The sequence below is a fragment of the Molothrus aeneus genome, chromosome 7 (genome assembly GCF_037042795.1).
Source record: "Molothrus aeneus isolate 106 chromosome 7, BPBGC_Maene_1.0, whole genome shotgun sequence".
In the NCBI taxonomy this organism is placed as follows: domain Eukaryota; kingdom Metazoa; phylum Chordata; class Aves; order Passeriformes; family Icteridae; genus Molothrus; species Molothrus aeneus.
This window is the reverse complement of record NC_089652.1, coordinates 37,705,259-37,722,307: the sequence shown is the minus strand read 5'-3', so window position 1 is coordinate 37,722,307 and position 17,049 is coordinate 37,705,259. Positions and strand designations below refer to the sequence as shown.

General features: G+C 47.5%; 1 protein-coding gene across 5 annotated transcripts in view; it reads right to left on the bottom strand.

The window, feature by feature from the left end:
* Nucleotides 1-17,049, bottom strand: part of FMNL2 (formin like 2) — a 115,970-nt gene that overhangs the window by 24,483 nt on the left and 74,438 nt on the right. For all 5 annotated transcript variants that reach the window (XM_066553319.1, XM_066553314.1, XM_066553317.1 and 2 more), the window contains exons 5-8: nucleotides 15,187-15,270; nucleotides 13,134-13,286; nucleotides 5,140-5,248; nucleotides 3,221-3,297 (exon numbers count right to left, since the gene is read on the bottom strand). In XM_066553319.1, the coding sequence (XP_066409416.1) occupies nucleotides 3,221-3,297; nucleotides 5,140-5,248; nucleotides 13,134-13,286; nucleotides 15,187-15,270 (423 nt within the window). The remainder of the gene's footprint in view (nucleotides 1-3,220; nucleotides 3,298-5,139; nucleotides 5,249-13,133; nucleotides 13,287-15,186; nucleotides 15,271-17,049) is intronic.

Below are 17,049 nucleotides of genomic sequence, written 5' to 3'. Positions count from 1 at the left end.
ATCCTGCAGCCTCACCCTGTGTGTGTTTAACCCCTGGGAATGGATCCTGCAGCCTCACCCTGTGTGTGTTTAACCTGGAATGGATCCTGCAGCCTCTCTGTGTGTGTTTAACCTGAAATGGATCCTGCAGCCTCACCCTGTGTGTGTAACCCTGCAGTGGATCCTGCAGCCTCTCTGTGTGTATTTAACCCTGGAATGGATCCTGCAGCCTCTCTGTGTGTATTTAACCCTGAAATGGATCCTGCAGCCTCTCTGTGTGTGTTTAACCCCTGGGAATGGATCCTGCAGCCTCTCTGTGTGTGTTTAACCCTTGGTCTCACCCTGTGTGTGTTTAACCCTGGAATGGATCCTGCAGCCTCTCTGTGTGTGTTTAACCCTGAAATGGATCCTGCAGCCTCTCTGTGTGTGTTTAACCCTGGAATGGATCCTGCAGTCTCACCCTGTGTGTGTTTAACCCTGGAATGGATCCTGCAGCCTCTCTGTGTGTGTTTAACCCTGAAATGGATCCTGCAGTCTCTCTGTGTGTGTTTAACCCTGGAATGGATCCTGCAGTCTCTCTGTGTGTGTTTAACCCTGGAATGGATCCTGCAGCCTCACCCTGTGTGTGTTTAACCCTGAAATGGATCCTGCAGCCTCTCTGTGTGTGTTTAACCCCTGGGAATGGATCCTGCAGCCTCTCTGTGTGTGTTTAACCTGGAATGGATCCTGCAGCCTCTCTGTGTGTGTTTAACCCTGGAATGGATCCTGCAGTCTCTCTGTGTGTGTTTAACCCTGGAATGGATCCTGCAGCCTCTCTGTGTGTGTTTAACCCTTGGTCTCACCCTGTGTGTGTTTAACCCTGGAATGGATCCTGCAGCCTCTCTGTGTGTGTTTAACCTGGAATGGATCCTGCAGCCTCTCTGTGTGTGTTTAACCCTGGAATGGATCCTGCAGTCTCTCTGTGTGTGTTTAACCCTGGAATGGATCCTGCAGCCTCACCCTGTGTGTGTTTAACCCTTGGTCTCACCCTGTGTGTGTTTAACCCTGGAATGGATCCTGCAGCCTCACCCCATGGCTGTGTTTAACCCCTGGAATGGATCCTGCAGGGTGCACAGGGAGCTTTGCCTCTCCTGGGGCCATGCAGCTCCCCCCTTTTCAAAGCTTCTCAAACCATGCAGGGAATGAAATCCCAAGTTGAAAACTCAAGCAGAAGGCACTGGTGGGACTGTGGCAAAGGCAGGGCAGTGTTTGAGAGCTGCTGCTCCCAGGGAATGCCCTGCACACACCTGGAGGAGCAGCTTTGCACCCCCAGCCGCCTTCCTTGAAGCCCAGCTCTTAATGGGAGAGCTTTAAACTCCAATCTGCTGTTTCCCTGACACAAATCTGAATTATTCTCTGTGATAATTTGTATTTATAGCCCCCCCCACACACACACAATTCACCGCAGGCTGTTGGAGCATGTCCTCCTCCTGAAAAATCAGGAATTTGAGCTGATTTTCAGCAGTGAAGCAGAGAGAAAACGAGATCACTGAGGGAAAAACATGCAGCAAACTCTGTGTAACCCTCATGGAAACCATCCACAGTATTTCCTTCCAGGATTCCTGGAAAACAAAAGGCTTTCTGGGCAGCTGAGCTCTGAGCAGAGGCAAACCATGCACACACAGAAAGAAATTAGTCCCATGCTCAAGCAGCGACTCAAAGCAGATGTTACAGAACAAGAAATACCTTGTGGGCTCTCAAAGGGTCAGGGTTATCTTTGGAAACCAGAAAAAATGGTCACTTCCCTAGGAAATTTTAAATGGAATGTTCAATTCTGCCTCCTCAAGGGTTGGTTGTTTTTATTTTCCTCCTGGCACAGGAAGAACCTGCAGGGTTTTTCAAGGAGCTGTGGTGGGGATTTGCTGCAATGTTCCCTCCGTGGGGAGGGGATGGAGATCCCTGGGGTGCTGCCCACACCTCTGGGGTGAGCACCATTCCCTGGAGCTGCTGCTGGGAATTGTGCTCACCACACAATTGCTGGAATTACAGCTCTGGGCACATCCCAGCCAGCCCTGAGCTCCCAAACCTCGCTCAGGGCTCTCACACAGCTCCCCCAGGGCTGAAACAAACCCAGTCTGGGATGTGAGCAGGGGTTTGTCCTCAGATTATTCCAGTCACATTTCACAGCAGTTTTTTTATCCACCAAAATCAAAATAACCCCCTTCTTCCAAAAGTGAAAGCTTGGGCTCTCCTCTGATTTCCAGGCACTGGAAAATGATAAAAATTATGCTAAAAAATTATGCTAAAAAACAATTATTAAAAATGATGACAAAAATGATTTTAAAAAATTATAAAAACAATCAACTTCCCATTTATTCTTGGCTTGCTGACTTGGGGCTCAATAAAAGAAAAAAGGAAGAAGCTGCTTCCCTCAGGACAGGATTCCTGCTCCCAGCCTCAGCCCTGGGAATACACACCCAGTGAGGTTACCAGCTCATCCCCTGTTTCACCTTTCCTTGGAAACATCTCTGAGTCACAGCTGGACTGGGCTGACCTGCCAAGGTTCAGAACTCCAGGATCTGCTGGAGGAGGGATCACAGGGATGTGTGGGAGAGGAGGGACATGGAATCTCCAGCACTGAGGAGTCACAGCAGCCACTACTGCAACCCAACCCAGAACAGAAGTGAAACCCTCTCCCAGAGAAATTCCAAGCTAAGGATCTTGGATAACATTTCCTAAAGAAGATTCTCCCTCTCTTCAGGAAAACCCTCCATGAAGCTGCTCATTGCCACGGGGGCTTCCCTGCACTGCAACAGAGCAGAAGGGCTCCAGCAGCCAAATTTCAGCTGAATCCCAAAATTCCAGAATGGTTTGGGTGGGGAGGAGCTTTAAGATGATCCAGTGCCACCCCTGCCATGTCAGGGACACCTTCACTGTCCCAGGCTGCTCCAGCCTGGCCTTGGGCACTGCCAGGGATCCAGGGGCAGCCCCAGCTGCTCTGGGAATCCCAGCCCAGCCAGGAATTCCCAATGTCCCACCTAAACCCAGCCTCCTTCAGCCTGAAGCCATAATTAAATCTGGAAAAGCAGCAGCTTCTGGAAGCACTGGGATCAGACACCCACTGCTGGTTTATCTGCACTGTTCCAGATCCCATCTGATCCAGGGCAAGGCCTGGCTCCTCCTCCAGATCCCCCTCTGGAAGCCCTTTCCAAGCCCTCTTTACTCACCTGCTGCTTCAGCCCTAGGAGCCAGAGGAGCCTACCTGGGGTTCTTGTTGTTCAGGCTCAGTGCAATCTCATTAACGGCGTGCGGGTGGGACATCACCATGTTGAATCCATACTGGGAAGAGAAGGGACAATCCAGCCTCAGCCTGGCCCCAAACCCCACCAACCCCACCAACCCCACCAGCCTCAGCCTGGCCCCAAACCCCACCAATCCCACCAACCCCACCAATCCCACCTGCCCCAGCCTGGCCCCAAACCCCACCAACCCCACCAATCCCACCAACCCCACCAACCCCACCAATCCCACCAACCCCACCAATCCCACCAGCCTCAGCCTGGCCCCAAACCCCACCAATCCCACCAACCCCACCAATCCCACCAGCCTCAGCCTGGCCCCAAACCCCACCAATCCCACCAACCCCACCAATCCCACCAGCCTCAGCCTGGCCCCAAACCCCACCAATCCCACCAACCCCACCAATCCCACCTGCCTCAGCCTGGCCCCAAATCCCACCAACCCCACCAATCCCACCTGCCTCAGCCTGGCCCCAAACCCCACCAACCCCACCAACCCCACCAACCCCACCAACCCCACCAATCCCACCTCCCTGACAGCCCCTCCCAGTGCTTCAAGCCAAGCAAAACCTCGTGGGATCTAAAATCAGAATATTTCATTCTCCCACCATCCACCACAGCTTCCTGCTCTGGGTATTCCATGATTTTACAATTCCATGAGTTTTCAATTCCATGAGTTTACAATTCTATGAGTTCACAACTCCATGATTTTACAATTCCACGAGTTTACAGTTCCCTATCATCAGCAGCGTTGGAAGTGCTGGGTTTGCCCATTTCAGCAACAAAAAGGGTCCCTGAGAGGCTCCCATACCACTCCAGACTAATGAATACATAAAATATAACTAAATTCGTTTAAATTAATATATTATTTTATAGCTTATAATGCATTTTGTAGGTATTTTATTACTTTAATTAATATTAAATAGTAAATGTTATTTAATATATTTGCATTATTTAATATACTTAATATGTATTTTATATATTAGTTAATATATTGTTTATTGCATCTATAATTATTATTTAAATATTAAATATTAAGAATTAATATTACTTTATAATTAATCATATAATTATTATAAATATATATTGTAATATAGAATATATTATATATAATAGATACAATTATTTTATAATTATTTTAACATAACTGTACATTATTATTTTTATATATTTTATATTTTTATTATTATAATACAATAATATATAGTGAATGATCATTAATTATCAACAATTATTAATATATAATTAATAATTAGTAATATAAATAGTCATTATTTATATTCTATTATTTTATATTATGTTATTATATTATTTATATTATATAGATATTTTATAGATATTTTAGATTTCTATAAAGTAGTAATTTATTATTTATAATATCGATTTATATTTATATCGATTTTATATTTATATTAATTTTATATTTATATTTATATTTATTTAATTACATATTTGTACTTATATTTATATATTTTTATATTTATATATTTATATATTTATATATTTATATATTTATATGTTTCAATATTTAGATATTTAGATTTCATTTATATTTATATTTATATTTATATTTATATTTATATTTATATTTATATTTATATTTATATTTATTGTGTTATTTTCTATTTATATAAAATAATAATATATAATTTTATTTATAACTTATTATACTAAACTCCAGACTAATCACAACCTAATTAGCTGCATACCTAACAAACAGGAGCTGGCCCAACACATCCAGCCTCATATTGCCCGTTCCCTAAATCCCTAAATCCCATCACTGCGTCCCATTCCTTCCCATTTGGTGGGAATTCCAGCATTTCCATGGGTTTCCCCATAGCACCCCCAGCCCTTGCCCGTGCCCAGAGAGCTCCAGGCTGACCTGGTAGTTCATGATGGCCCTGAGGCACATGATGCACACGTGCACATCGTCCTTCTTGCTCACCAGCCGCGAGTTCTTCAGCGTCCTGCGGCTGGGCAGCGTGTTGTACCTGCAAAACACCACCCCACTGCCCATCAATCCAGGGGATTTCCTGGGAAAGGGCAGGAAAGGGGACAGGGACAGCCCTCCAGGGGCTGAGCACGCGGGGGTTCTACAGGGGACAAGCAGAAAACGTTTGTGGGAGTAAAGGAGAGAAAGGTCCGGGCAGGGATGAGAATGAGCTGCACCTCGGCCCTTCCTGCCAGCACAGGTGGCAGGGACCATTCCCAACAAAACTGGGACAAGGAATACCACACTGGTATGTTGTGGCTTCCTTGCCCAGCCCTGAAAATTCCTGGTTTAAGTCCACAATAAAAGCAGGGAGACGGAACACAATACCACACCAGTTTCTTACACTCCTTGGCTCATCCCTGAAAATCCCAGGGTTAAATCCACCAAAAAGGTAAGGATAGGGAATACCACACCAGTTTCTTACACTTCTTGGCTCATCCCTGAAAATCCCAGGGTTAAATCCACCAAAAAGGTAAGGATAGGGAATATCACACCAGTTTTTTATACTTCTTGGCTCATCCCTGAAAATCCCAGGGTTAAATCCACCAAAAACGTAAGGACAGGGAATATCACACCAGTTTTTGTGACCCTCTGGCTCATCCCTCCGAATTCCTGGTTTAAATCCATGATAAAAGCAGGAACAGGGAACACAATACCACACCAGTTTTTCATACTTCTTCCCAGTTCATCCCTGAAAATTCCCTGCTGAAATCCACAAAAAAGGCATGGATGGGAAATACCACACTAGTTTATTGTGACTTCCTGCCTCATCCCTGCAAATTCCTTGGTTTAAATCCATGATAAAAGCAGGAACAGGGAATATCACACTGGTTTATTGTGACTCCCTGCCCACCCCTGAAAATCCATGATAAAGCAGGTACAGGGAATACCACGCTGGTTTATTGTGACTCCCTGGCTCATCCCTGAAAATTCCTGATTTAAATCCATGATAAAAGCGGGAACAGGCAATACCACAGCAGTTTATTGTGACTTCCCAGTTCATCCCTGAAAATTCCCTGTTTAAATCCACAATAAAAGCAGGAACAGGGAACACAATACCACACCAGTTTTTTGTACTTCTTCCCAAATCATCCCTGCAAATTCCCTGTTTAAATCCACAAAAAAAAGCAGGAAGAGGGAATGCCACACCAGTTTTTCATACTTTTTGGCTCATCCCTGCCAATTCCACAAAAAAAGGTAAGGACAGGGAATACCACAGCATTTTTTGTGACTTCCTGGCTCATCCCTGAACATTTCCTGGTTTAAATCCATGATAAAAGCAGGAATAGGGAATACCACACTGGTGTACTGTAACTCCCTGCTTCATCCCTGAAAATTTCTGGTTTAATGTTTAAATCCGTAATAAAAGCAGGAACAGGGAATACCACAGCACTTTTTGTGACTTCCTGGCTCATCCCTGAAAATTCCCTGTTTAAATAAACAAAAAAGCAGGAACAGGGAATACCACACCAGGTTTTTACACCTCTTGGATCATCCCTGCAAATTCCTGGTTTAAATCCACAATAAAAGCAGGAGCTGGGAATACCACACCAGTTTATTGTGACTTCCTGGCCCATCCCAGCAAATTCCCCCTTTCTAAATGCACAAACCAAAGTCCCACATCAGGGCTGGGTGCTCCTGTGCCCACCCTGCCCACAATTCCCAGCTTCCCACAATCCCTCCCCTGGGCTTCTCTTTCCAAGCCCAGATGAAAGGCATCCCCAAATCCAAAGCAGGATTCTGTCAAAGGAGATTTTTCTTTTTTTTTTTCTATCCATAAATATTAATGAATCCATCAGCTCAGGGCACTGCAGGATTTTGGGAAACGTGACCCAGTTTGGGATCAGCACTCCATAGTAACTAATGTATAAAGTACATCTAATAAGTAGATTAAATAATATAAATATATCAAATTATAAGCATTTACTATTGAATATAAATTAAAATAATTATAAAAGAAATTATAAGTTATAAAATAATACATTATTATAAAGGAGTCTAGTTCTATCATATTTAGTTTTTAGTGTGAGGGGCTGGAGCACTGGAGCTGAATTTTGGGAGCAGCACAGGAGGAGGCTGCTGAGCCCAAGCTCTGCTCCTGCACCTGGATATTTGGGATGCTCTGGTGGGAATGGGGCTGCCAGGGCTGTCCCACATCCCCCTGGATCAGCTCTGTGCCCTCCTGTCCCAAATGTCCCTTCCCCAGTCGCAGCCGGAGCTGAGGGACCCCAAACTGGGAATCTGAACTGGGAAGTGTGGAAGCACCTCCAGGGCAGCCTGGACACCCCAGACCTGCCAATCCCACACATTCACCCCACCAAATGTGAAAAACACAGCAAAAAAAAAAAAAAAAAAAAAAGGTTTTGAAGTATTTTTAGTCCCACAGAGACAGTTCCTACTCTGGTTTATCTCAGATTTAAATTATGAAGGGCTGCAAAATTATTTTCCATACATTTTAAATCAGATTAATGAGATTTTTATCATGCCACTGTTGGAAGAAAAATAATTAATTTTCCTCAGTGCCTGGTGAATCCCTGAATTTCAGAATTGAAGCATCCACCAGTTCTGTTGGCTCTGAGAAATGGGGAGAAGTCTCCTTAAACAATAAAAATGACCATAAACCCAGATTTAGTATTTCCAGGTGCTTGCAGGATTGGGAAGCAAGCATACTCCAGCATGTCCAGCACTGGGTCTGATCTGCCTGGATCCAACCACTTGGATGAAACTTCCCAAGCTGAGATGTCCCTCCTAAACCTCTCCATACCTGGGTGGCTTTCCAGGCCAAACTGGGAGAGCTGGGAATGTTCCCCTGGAGCCAGGGAGAGCTTCCAGCTCATTCCAGGGCCTGAAGGGGCTCCAGGAGAGCTGGAGAGGGACTGGGGACAAGAGATGGAGGGACAGGAGCCAGGGAATGGCTCCCAGTGCCAGAGGGCAGGGATGGATGGGACATTGGGAATTGGGAATTCCTGGCTGGGCTGGGATTGCCAGAGCAGCTGGGGCTGCCCCTGGATCCCTGGCAGTGCCCAAGGCCAGGATGGAGCAGCCTGCGATGGGGAAGGTGTCCCTGCCTGTCCCTGCCTGTCCCCTGGCAGGGGGGGATGGGATGGGCTCATTCCAGATGATTCTGGAACATCCCCAGGGAGGAGACTCCATCCAGGACTTGGGCAGTGCCTGGGGAAGTTCTGCCCCTGTGCAGGTGGAATTTCCTGCATCCCCTGTCCCACTGCCCAGCATCAGCCAGGGCACCCAGCCTGGCATCACCCAGCCCCCTCCCCTGGGCACAGGGCACATCCAGGTGGGACCTGGCCATGGAACACCCCCTGAGAGCTCCTGTGCTGAGCCAGCCCCCCAGGACACAGGGAATTCTGCCCTGGCCCCCCAGCCCCTCCCCTCAGCAGAGGTGGCTCCTTCCCAGAGCCACCAGAACCAAGCCCCAACGAGGATTTTTGGTACAGGGCCCCCAGCACGTGGCTCTGCCCCTGGAATTCCAGCTCAGGATGCTTTTCCCTGTGTGTGCAGCCATCCCAAGGCTCCCTGAGGGTTTTGTTTGCTCCCCAAGGTGGGGCAGCTCCAACACCTCCCCTTGTGCTCCTCCAGCCAGGGAAAGGGTGGATGGTGGCCGGGCTCCTCCTGCTTTTCCCTCACTGCTGGCTCCCCAAGGCTTGGCCCAGCAGCTGGAGCACTGGTTGGGTTTGATTTCCTGTCTGCTGCAGGTCCCAGATGATGTCACCCCCAGGATATTTATGCTGCTAATTAAAGTCAGATGGTTCCTCTTTCATTTCCAGGGCCCCTCCTCGCAAGGGGAGCTACAAAACCTCTCCCCTGCACAAGAGCAGGAGCTCAAAGCTGAGCCTGTGGAAGCCCCTGCAGAGGGGAAGGGTCTGCAAGGGGGGGGCACGTGGGGGGAGGGAGCTGCTCCAGAGCTTTGGGATGAGGAGGATGAGGAGGATGAGGAGGATGAGGATTTCAACAGGATTTCAACAGCATCATGGGGAAAACCAACAGCCAGCAGAGCCAGGGCTGGTCCTGGACTGGAATACAGAGTTTGGGGTTCATTATCTCACCCAGATCTGACAGAAAAATGTTTCTGTTAAAGAATAATTCCATCGTTTTTTTATATTCTAGGGCCATGGAGCTGCTGCAGGGCTGGAGCCCCTCTGGAGCCGGGCTGGGAGAGCTGGGAATGTTCCCCTGGAGAAGGGAAGGCTCCAGGCAGAGCTCAGAGCCCCTGGCAGGGCCTGAAGGGGCTCCAGGAGAGCTGGAGAGGGACTGGGGACAAGGGATGGAGGGACAGGAGCCAGGGAATGGCTCCCAGTGCCAGAGGGCAGGGATGGATGGGACATTGGGAATTGGGAACTCCTGGCTGGGCTGGGATTGCCAGAGCAGCTGGGGCTGCCCTGGATCCCTGGCAGTGCCCAAGGCCAGGCTGGAGCAGCCTGGGATGGTGGGAGGAAGGTTGGAATTAGATCCCAAACCCTCCTGGAATTCCAGGACGTGCCCACTCCAGTGGTGCAGACTTTGAATGGCCCAACTTAATAAAAATCACAGCTGATTTCTCCCATCATTTCCACCTTTTTTAGCTGCTAAAAATCACCCTGTTCTCCTCTGGCTCCCAGAGAGCAGCCCAGGGTGGGTCTCACAGAGATGAGAAGCTGAAGTTCATTAGGGCTGGGTGGGTTTTGAGTTCCATCCCTGCAGTTTTTTTGCTGGTGGTGGGTTGGAAACTGTGGGGTTTGTATCAACTGACAGCAAAAACTTCCTTCAGAAAGGGAGGTTTTGGCTCATCCCAGCAGGTTTGGGGTTTCTGTGATCTCCTGGAGCTGCTCACAAAGATGTTCTGGTAAATTAGGAAGTATCTGACAAAAGGATGACTCCCCCAGGCCCCTGAGCAGTGAAAGTGACACTGGCAAAGCCCAAATTCAGTGACTGCAGCTCCCCAAACCGTGTTAGATTTAAGCCCCATTATCAAAGCCCATTTCTGGATATGCCTGGATCATTCTCTCCTCACAGACTCGACAGATTCCAGAGGAAGAACTGAAGTTTCTCACTTCAATCCACATGAAAACTCCAACATTTTTCTCAGAAGAAAGGGAATTTCTAATGGGCTGGGACACTGCAAAGCCTGCATTAATATTTATCTGACAGCAGAGTCTGGCTCTCAGTAAAGCTCCCTCTCCCAAAAAAGCAGCAGTGAAATCCCCCAAGGTTCTTCCCCCTTTTTCATCCTCCTGCCCTCATTTTGGTGTTGGTTTCCCAAATCCCTGTGGCTCCTCTTAAGGAAAAAAAGCCCCTCTCAGTTGCCAGGGAAACAGGGAGCAGGGAATTGGCAGCTCCAGCACTGCTGAGAGGAGCTGCAGGGAGGCAGCTGGGGCTGGAGTCAGGGAGGGAAAGTCCTGGAGCACGGACACAGCTCTGCCCACCCCGGCCAGCTCCTGGATTTTGCATTATCCCAGTGAGACCTTCCCAGCCTTCTCCTTTTTCCTCCAGATCTTCCAGCCCAGCTTGGCTGGGCCCAGCCTGGGGGAGTGGGATGTGTCCCTGCCCATGGAATGGGATGAGTCCAAACTCTTCCAACCCAAACCAGGCTGGGGTTCTGGGGTTCTTTCCTCCCACTGCACAGCTTCCACCACCTCAAGAAATCCCACACACCTTGGGTGTCCACGCATCCCAAAAATCTCATTTATCACTCAGAGATGGGGCAGAACCTCCTGGTTTTGACCAAAAAAACCACCCTGCACCCCCCTCCTCAGCTGAGCACCTGCCTTGTTCTGAGGAAAAGGTTCTCCTTCAGTTCACCAATATTTACTTGTATTTTATAATTATAATGTAAATATTATAATCATAAAAATTAGAATTAAAAAATTATAATAATAAAAAACCACTCCCTTCTTAAAATTCTCTCACCTTTAGCTTTCAGGGATTTTTTAATACACATAATCCCCAATATTGAAAAAATACTGTTTTAAAAACAGACCTTAAAAAAAACATGTATTTTTAAAAAATACACTTTTTTTAAATACCCATTTAAAATAATATTAAAATACAGATTTTAACATTTAAAATTATTTTTAAATCTGTATTTTAATAAATGATTAAAATTATTTTATTAAATTATTTAAAATCTGCATTTTATTAAAAATACAGATTTTAAAATTTATTTAAGATTTTAAAACACGGATTTAAGGAAAAAAACCCTCCAAAACCCAATCCAAAAATGCTGCCCCAGCACTAAGATGGCTCTGGAGGCAGGAGGGAAATTTTGGCTGGAAAACTCAGTCAGGTCCCATTTCCGTGGCGGTTTCGGGTATGAGCAAAGCCTCTATTTATAACAAAAAGGGGAAACAAGAGGGACAAGGGCTAAAAGCTCTAAGTTCAGCTATCAAACACAACTATTTGCACCATGATAAGGAGAAGCCAGCTCTTGCTTCCATGCCAGCTGTTTCCCTGTCTCCGCAGGAATCCTGCTCTGCGGAAGCCAGCCAGGCTGGGAACTGTCATGTGCCAACCAGGCGTGCTGAGCCCAGGTCACTCTCCTGGGGCTGGGGCTGTCCCAGCCCGTGAGGCCAGCACATTTCCCATGGCATGGCAGCAGGGCTGGCCCCGGGCTCCGTGGTGCCCTGAGGGGACGGTGCCCGCTGGGACTTACGGGATTTTCCGGGCGGCAGCGCCATCGGCGGAGCGCAAAGGGAAGCTGCTCCAGAGGCAGTCGGCTGCCAAGCAGCTGTGGCAGCGTTTGAGCTCAAGGTGGTCGGGCAGAGAAACCAGTCTGAGGGTGGGTGAGAGGAGATGAGAGCACGGGGAGCGGTGGGAGAGGCGGGAAGGGTGGGAGAACGGATGGGGGAAGAGCGTCCGAGCGGGGAAAGGGGACGGAGGAGGCGTTGAAAGGGAGATTCAGACAGGTGAGGAATAAAGGGAAATGTGAGAAAAGGAAAAAGGGTGGAAGGAGATGAAGAGAAACAATGTAAGAGACATGTAAGGTATTCCTGAGTTAGGCATTCCTAATCCCAAGCACTCCTCCCGAGGACACAGCGGAACCGGCACCTCCTGGCAGAGCAATTCAGGAGCAAAGAACACCAAAAACCCTAAAAGAAATCCCTAAATCAACTGGCCGGGTGATCCTGCTGCACTCCACAGCTGGATTTCTTCCCCAGAATTCTCCTCCTCTGCGCTGCCTGAGGGCTGGGAATTAAATCTTCCAGGTACAAGGTTTGGAGCCACTCAACATGGACCCCAGGGCCAAGGTCAGTGCCTGGCACACCAAAACCACCCCTGCTGGAGGGAAAGGCTGGAAGTGACTCCAGTTTTGGACTTTGCAATGCTCACAGGATTATGGAGCAGAACTCCATAAAAGCCAAAAGAAGTCCCAAAGGATCCAGCACTCTGAGCTGCATCCTGAGTATCAGTACTGGGAGCTGAGGGTGGTGGTTGGAGTGGGACACCCAAGGGATGGAAAAGAGGTGACTGCCAACCAACCCTGGGAAGTGATCCTGCCTTTTCCATAAATAAAACTAAAAAAAAAAGGAATATTAGGAAAGAGAGAGTCAAGCGTGGAATGGTGAGAGGGTGACAGCAGGTTTGGGGGAGGGAAGTGGCCTTTCCAAAGAATCCAACGTCCCATTCATGGCAGCACAGAAGGAATGTGCTGCTGGAAGAGAGAGGTCACGGGATGGGAGCCCCAGCCTGGCTGGGTCCATGGGAATGCTCAGTGACATTGTGGAGAAGAGGAATGGCACAAGGAAACACATCCTCAAGCTCATCCTGCCCCTGAGAGGCTCCTTCCACCTCAAACCACCATTCCTTCCCGTGCCACTGGGCTGAGAGGGCAGGGAGGGATTCCCTGGAGGGAAGAGCTGTCCCGCAGTGGCATTCCCAAGGATCCGTACCGGAGCGTGGAGTGGCGGCCGGAGCGGGACGCGCTGTTCCCCACGGGAGAGGGCAGGTTGCTGCCCCTGTGCAGGTCCTCGATGGAGCGGCTCCAGGGCTTGGACTTGTCCATGGAGCTCTCCACGCTGCTCTCCAGGCTCTCAAAGTCAAACCTGCAAGGAAAAGGAAATTCCAAGGCTGGGTTAGGCGGGAGAGGCGCGCGCGGAGTTCTCCTTCCCGCTGCAGGTTTTGCTGGAATCACAGAGCCACTGGACAAAGCCAAACGGGACAAAAGCAAAGGAAAAGATCTCCAAGACCATCAAATCCAAGTGATTCCCCAGCGCTGGGAAGGTCCCTTCCCACCCAAACCGTTCCAGGGTTCTGTGATCCCAACAGGTGGAATAATGATGGAAAAGGAGAGTTGTGGTGCTGGAGCGACGTGGAAAAGTCCAGGGAAACAGGATGAGCTTCACAAGGGGAAGGAAATTCCACAACAGGTGGGAAAGCCCTCCAAGAACATGGAATCCAACCATTCCCAGCCTTGCCAAGACCACCAGTAGGCCTTGTCCCCAAGTGCCACATCCACAGGGCTTTGAATCCCTCAGGGACACATCTTCAAACAAACAAACAAACAAACAACTTCTTCAACATAAAATAAATCCAACACTGACTGTTGCTGAGGAATATCCCTGCCTGGAAGGAAAAGCTGGGGATTCTGGGAGCTCTCTCCAGTGAATCTCCATAAATCAGCTGTGCCAGTACCACTTTGGTGTCCTCCATCCCAGTTCGACCCCACAAACCTCCCACATTCAAATATCACCACCATCATCCCTGATTCCCTGATTTCTGACTCCTTGCCCGTTGTTCTGCTATTCCAAGCAGGAATTGCTTGTTCCCCTTCCAGCTCCTGAGGTTATTACTCATGTTCCCCATGCGAGAGGGGAAAAACCCAGCGAGCTCCTTGCGTTCATTTGTATAAATTTAGGAAGAAAGGCTTTGTACAAACATTTCTTTTTGCTGTGCACGGTTTTTTCCAGTGGGTAACATTTGAAACCATAGGATTTTCCCTCATAAATTTTCCTGCAGCTCCACCACAAATCTCTTTTCTGGGCAGTGACGGACGTAAATCTGATGGCAGCCTTGCTAAAAATAAATTATCGGCTCTCCCCAGCTCGAGTTTCTACTCCAAAATTATCTTTAACCTAAGGCTTCTCTTCCATTTTTATAGAAAAAAAATCTGCTAAGATATCCTGAGTGAATGTGGATCAATTCCCCATGCCTGGAGCTACCCACAGTCAGCTTGGATGGGGTTTGGAGCACCCTGGGGTTGGGAAGGCTCCCTGGCCATGGCAGGGGTGGGCTTGAAGGTCCCTGCCAGCCCAAACCAGTCTGGGCTGATTCCATCATCATAAAACAAAGTCTCGGCTGAAGATCTCCACTGAAAGCTGATTTTCCCCACTGGTTTTTCAGAGCCCATCTCATGATTTATAACCCAAACAACTAAACCTGATCCCAGCGTCCCAGATGTCAGAAACAAACTCTTGTTTCCAATCTTCCCAACTCCCAAAACTGCCCAGCACCCCAGCCCTGCCTGCCAGTGCCGGGAATCCCTTGGAGCACAGCAGGAATACAAAGCCCTGGGCCCAAACACCAACTGCAAACCTATTTTCAAGGAACCCTGCATCTTTCCACGCATTGTGGGATGGGCTCTCCATCTCAGATGCTCAGAGACCAAAGATAAAAAATTTGAACAGAGATGAATAATCTCAAGGTTTAAATTCAGGTTGTTTTTGGGTTTTTTTTTTTGTCTGCTGTGATGAAACAATTCCAGACTCACATCAAGATTTCCTCTGCCTTCAGGCCCACAGAATCATGGAATTATTGAGGCTGGCAAAGACCAGAACCACCAAGCACTTCCATGCCCACCAAACCACCTTTTGAACAATTCATGGGGGAGTGACCCCAGCACTGCCCTGGGCAGCCTGTTCAATGCTTAGCCCCTTTGGAATGAAGGAATATTCCCTAAAATCCATGTATTTCCTGGCAGGAGATCCCAGGAATGGTCTCACTTACGTGACTGCATACTGGGCAAAGGACAGGTACTCCACCAGCACATCCAGGCCTTTGTTCTCCTCATTGAGGAACTCCCTGACCCACCTGTGAGAGAAACACCAGACATTAGAGCCTTTGGGATTCCCTGAAACCCTCAGAAAAACCCGAGGCAGAGCCACTGCAGCACTCTGAGCAAAAAAAAAAAAAAAAAAGGGTTTTCAAAGTGATTTAGAGGACTTTAAAGAGTCCTTTAGATGCCTTTCCAAATGTACTGAAATGAGGGGTTTTTTTGCAGCACTGTGAAGGTCAACTCCTAACACAGGGACTTGGCTCAGTTTTTACCTCATCCTGATTTCCAGCAGGCTGTAAAAGCAGGAAAAGAATCTCTGAGGGATACCCTGGGTGTACATTTAACAGCAATTTTGCCTCCTTTTTTTTAAAAGGTGTTCACCTGTCACAGTGAATTCTGGCCCCTGGGTTTTGCAAAATAATTCAGGTAAGTCTGTTATGTTCCAAAGCTTTGATTATGCCAAGAAAAATCTGAAAATCCATCAATCAGGGGGCAAAGTGAGGGGGAAAGGGAACCTCAGCACAGCCCCAGCTCTTCTCTGAACCCCAAGTGGGGCAGCAAATCCCTGGGAGGGGTTGGATGCCACTGGAATGAGAGAATCTAGGGAGAGAAATGGGAATTCCAGGCTCGTGGGGAGAGGGAATTCACCACCTCTGACTGATTCTGCTCTTCAGGAGGGACATTTTTTATCATTTCCCTGCAAAAATAACCAGCCTGGTGTTTCACAAAATGTGTTTTGGAAAGAATCCCTCGGCCAGGGGCCCTAAGGAAATGAGCACTGGTGCTGTGCCCTCTTTTCTTGCCCTGGGGCAGCAGCCAGGTTCTTCCTGCTCATCCTGAATCCAGGAGCACCCAGGGATGCCCTGAGCCTCTGGGGGGGAATCCCTGGTGCTGGAAAAGGAGGGAACACCTGGCAGGGCTGCGGGAGGAGTTTCTGGGATGGTGAAGCTCCAAGGAAGGTTTCCATCCCCACGCTGGGACTGCAATTCCATCCACAGCTTAAAATACCCCCATTCCCTCAAAATCCCAGCAGAGTCCCAAAAAATCCACGGAACTGAGCTGGACACAGGGTGTGACCATGGAGGAAACCACTGGAAAAGCTCCCTGGCTGATGCCCCAGTGCTGGACCAGCTTCTGGTCCCACAGGAAGGTGAAAGTGGTGGGAATGAGGACGGGAAAAGGGATGTCTGATAAAAACCTAAACTCTGATAAAAACAAAACCTCTGGCAATTCTGCTGCAGCAATCTGGGATGGATTTGCTGCTGTGTGGATAAATCCTGGTGCTGCTATTCCCAGCCAGGCTCCATGTTAAAGCTATGAGACAGCAAGGGGGGGCGATACATAAATTTACAGTTAAATTTAAAATGAAAAAATTAAATAAATTAATACACATTTTTAAAATGATGATTTACTAAAATTAATTCATTATTTTTTTAATTTAAAATTTAAAAATTATATTTGAAAATTTATTAAATATATATGCAAATTTTTATGTATTTATTCTGGACACTGCTTCACTCCCTGTGCTCTGACTGACTCCAACCTCTCCCTAGCCCTCAGAAAAATGTGGATGAATCCATCAGGAAAGGATTAAAGCTGAATTATCCTCTTGAGATGCCCAGCTCCCCTTAACTAAGCCCATCAGGCTTTAATTAGCAATCAAGTGGCATCACTTATTGACATGCAAAGGGGTGCATTCTCAAAGACAGACACCTTTAGAATTCAAAATTTAATTATTAAATAATTAAAAATAAATTAATGAATAAAATCAATTTTAAAATAAAATTAATAAAAATAGAAATAATAAAAATATA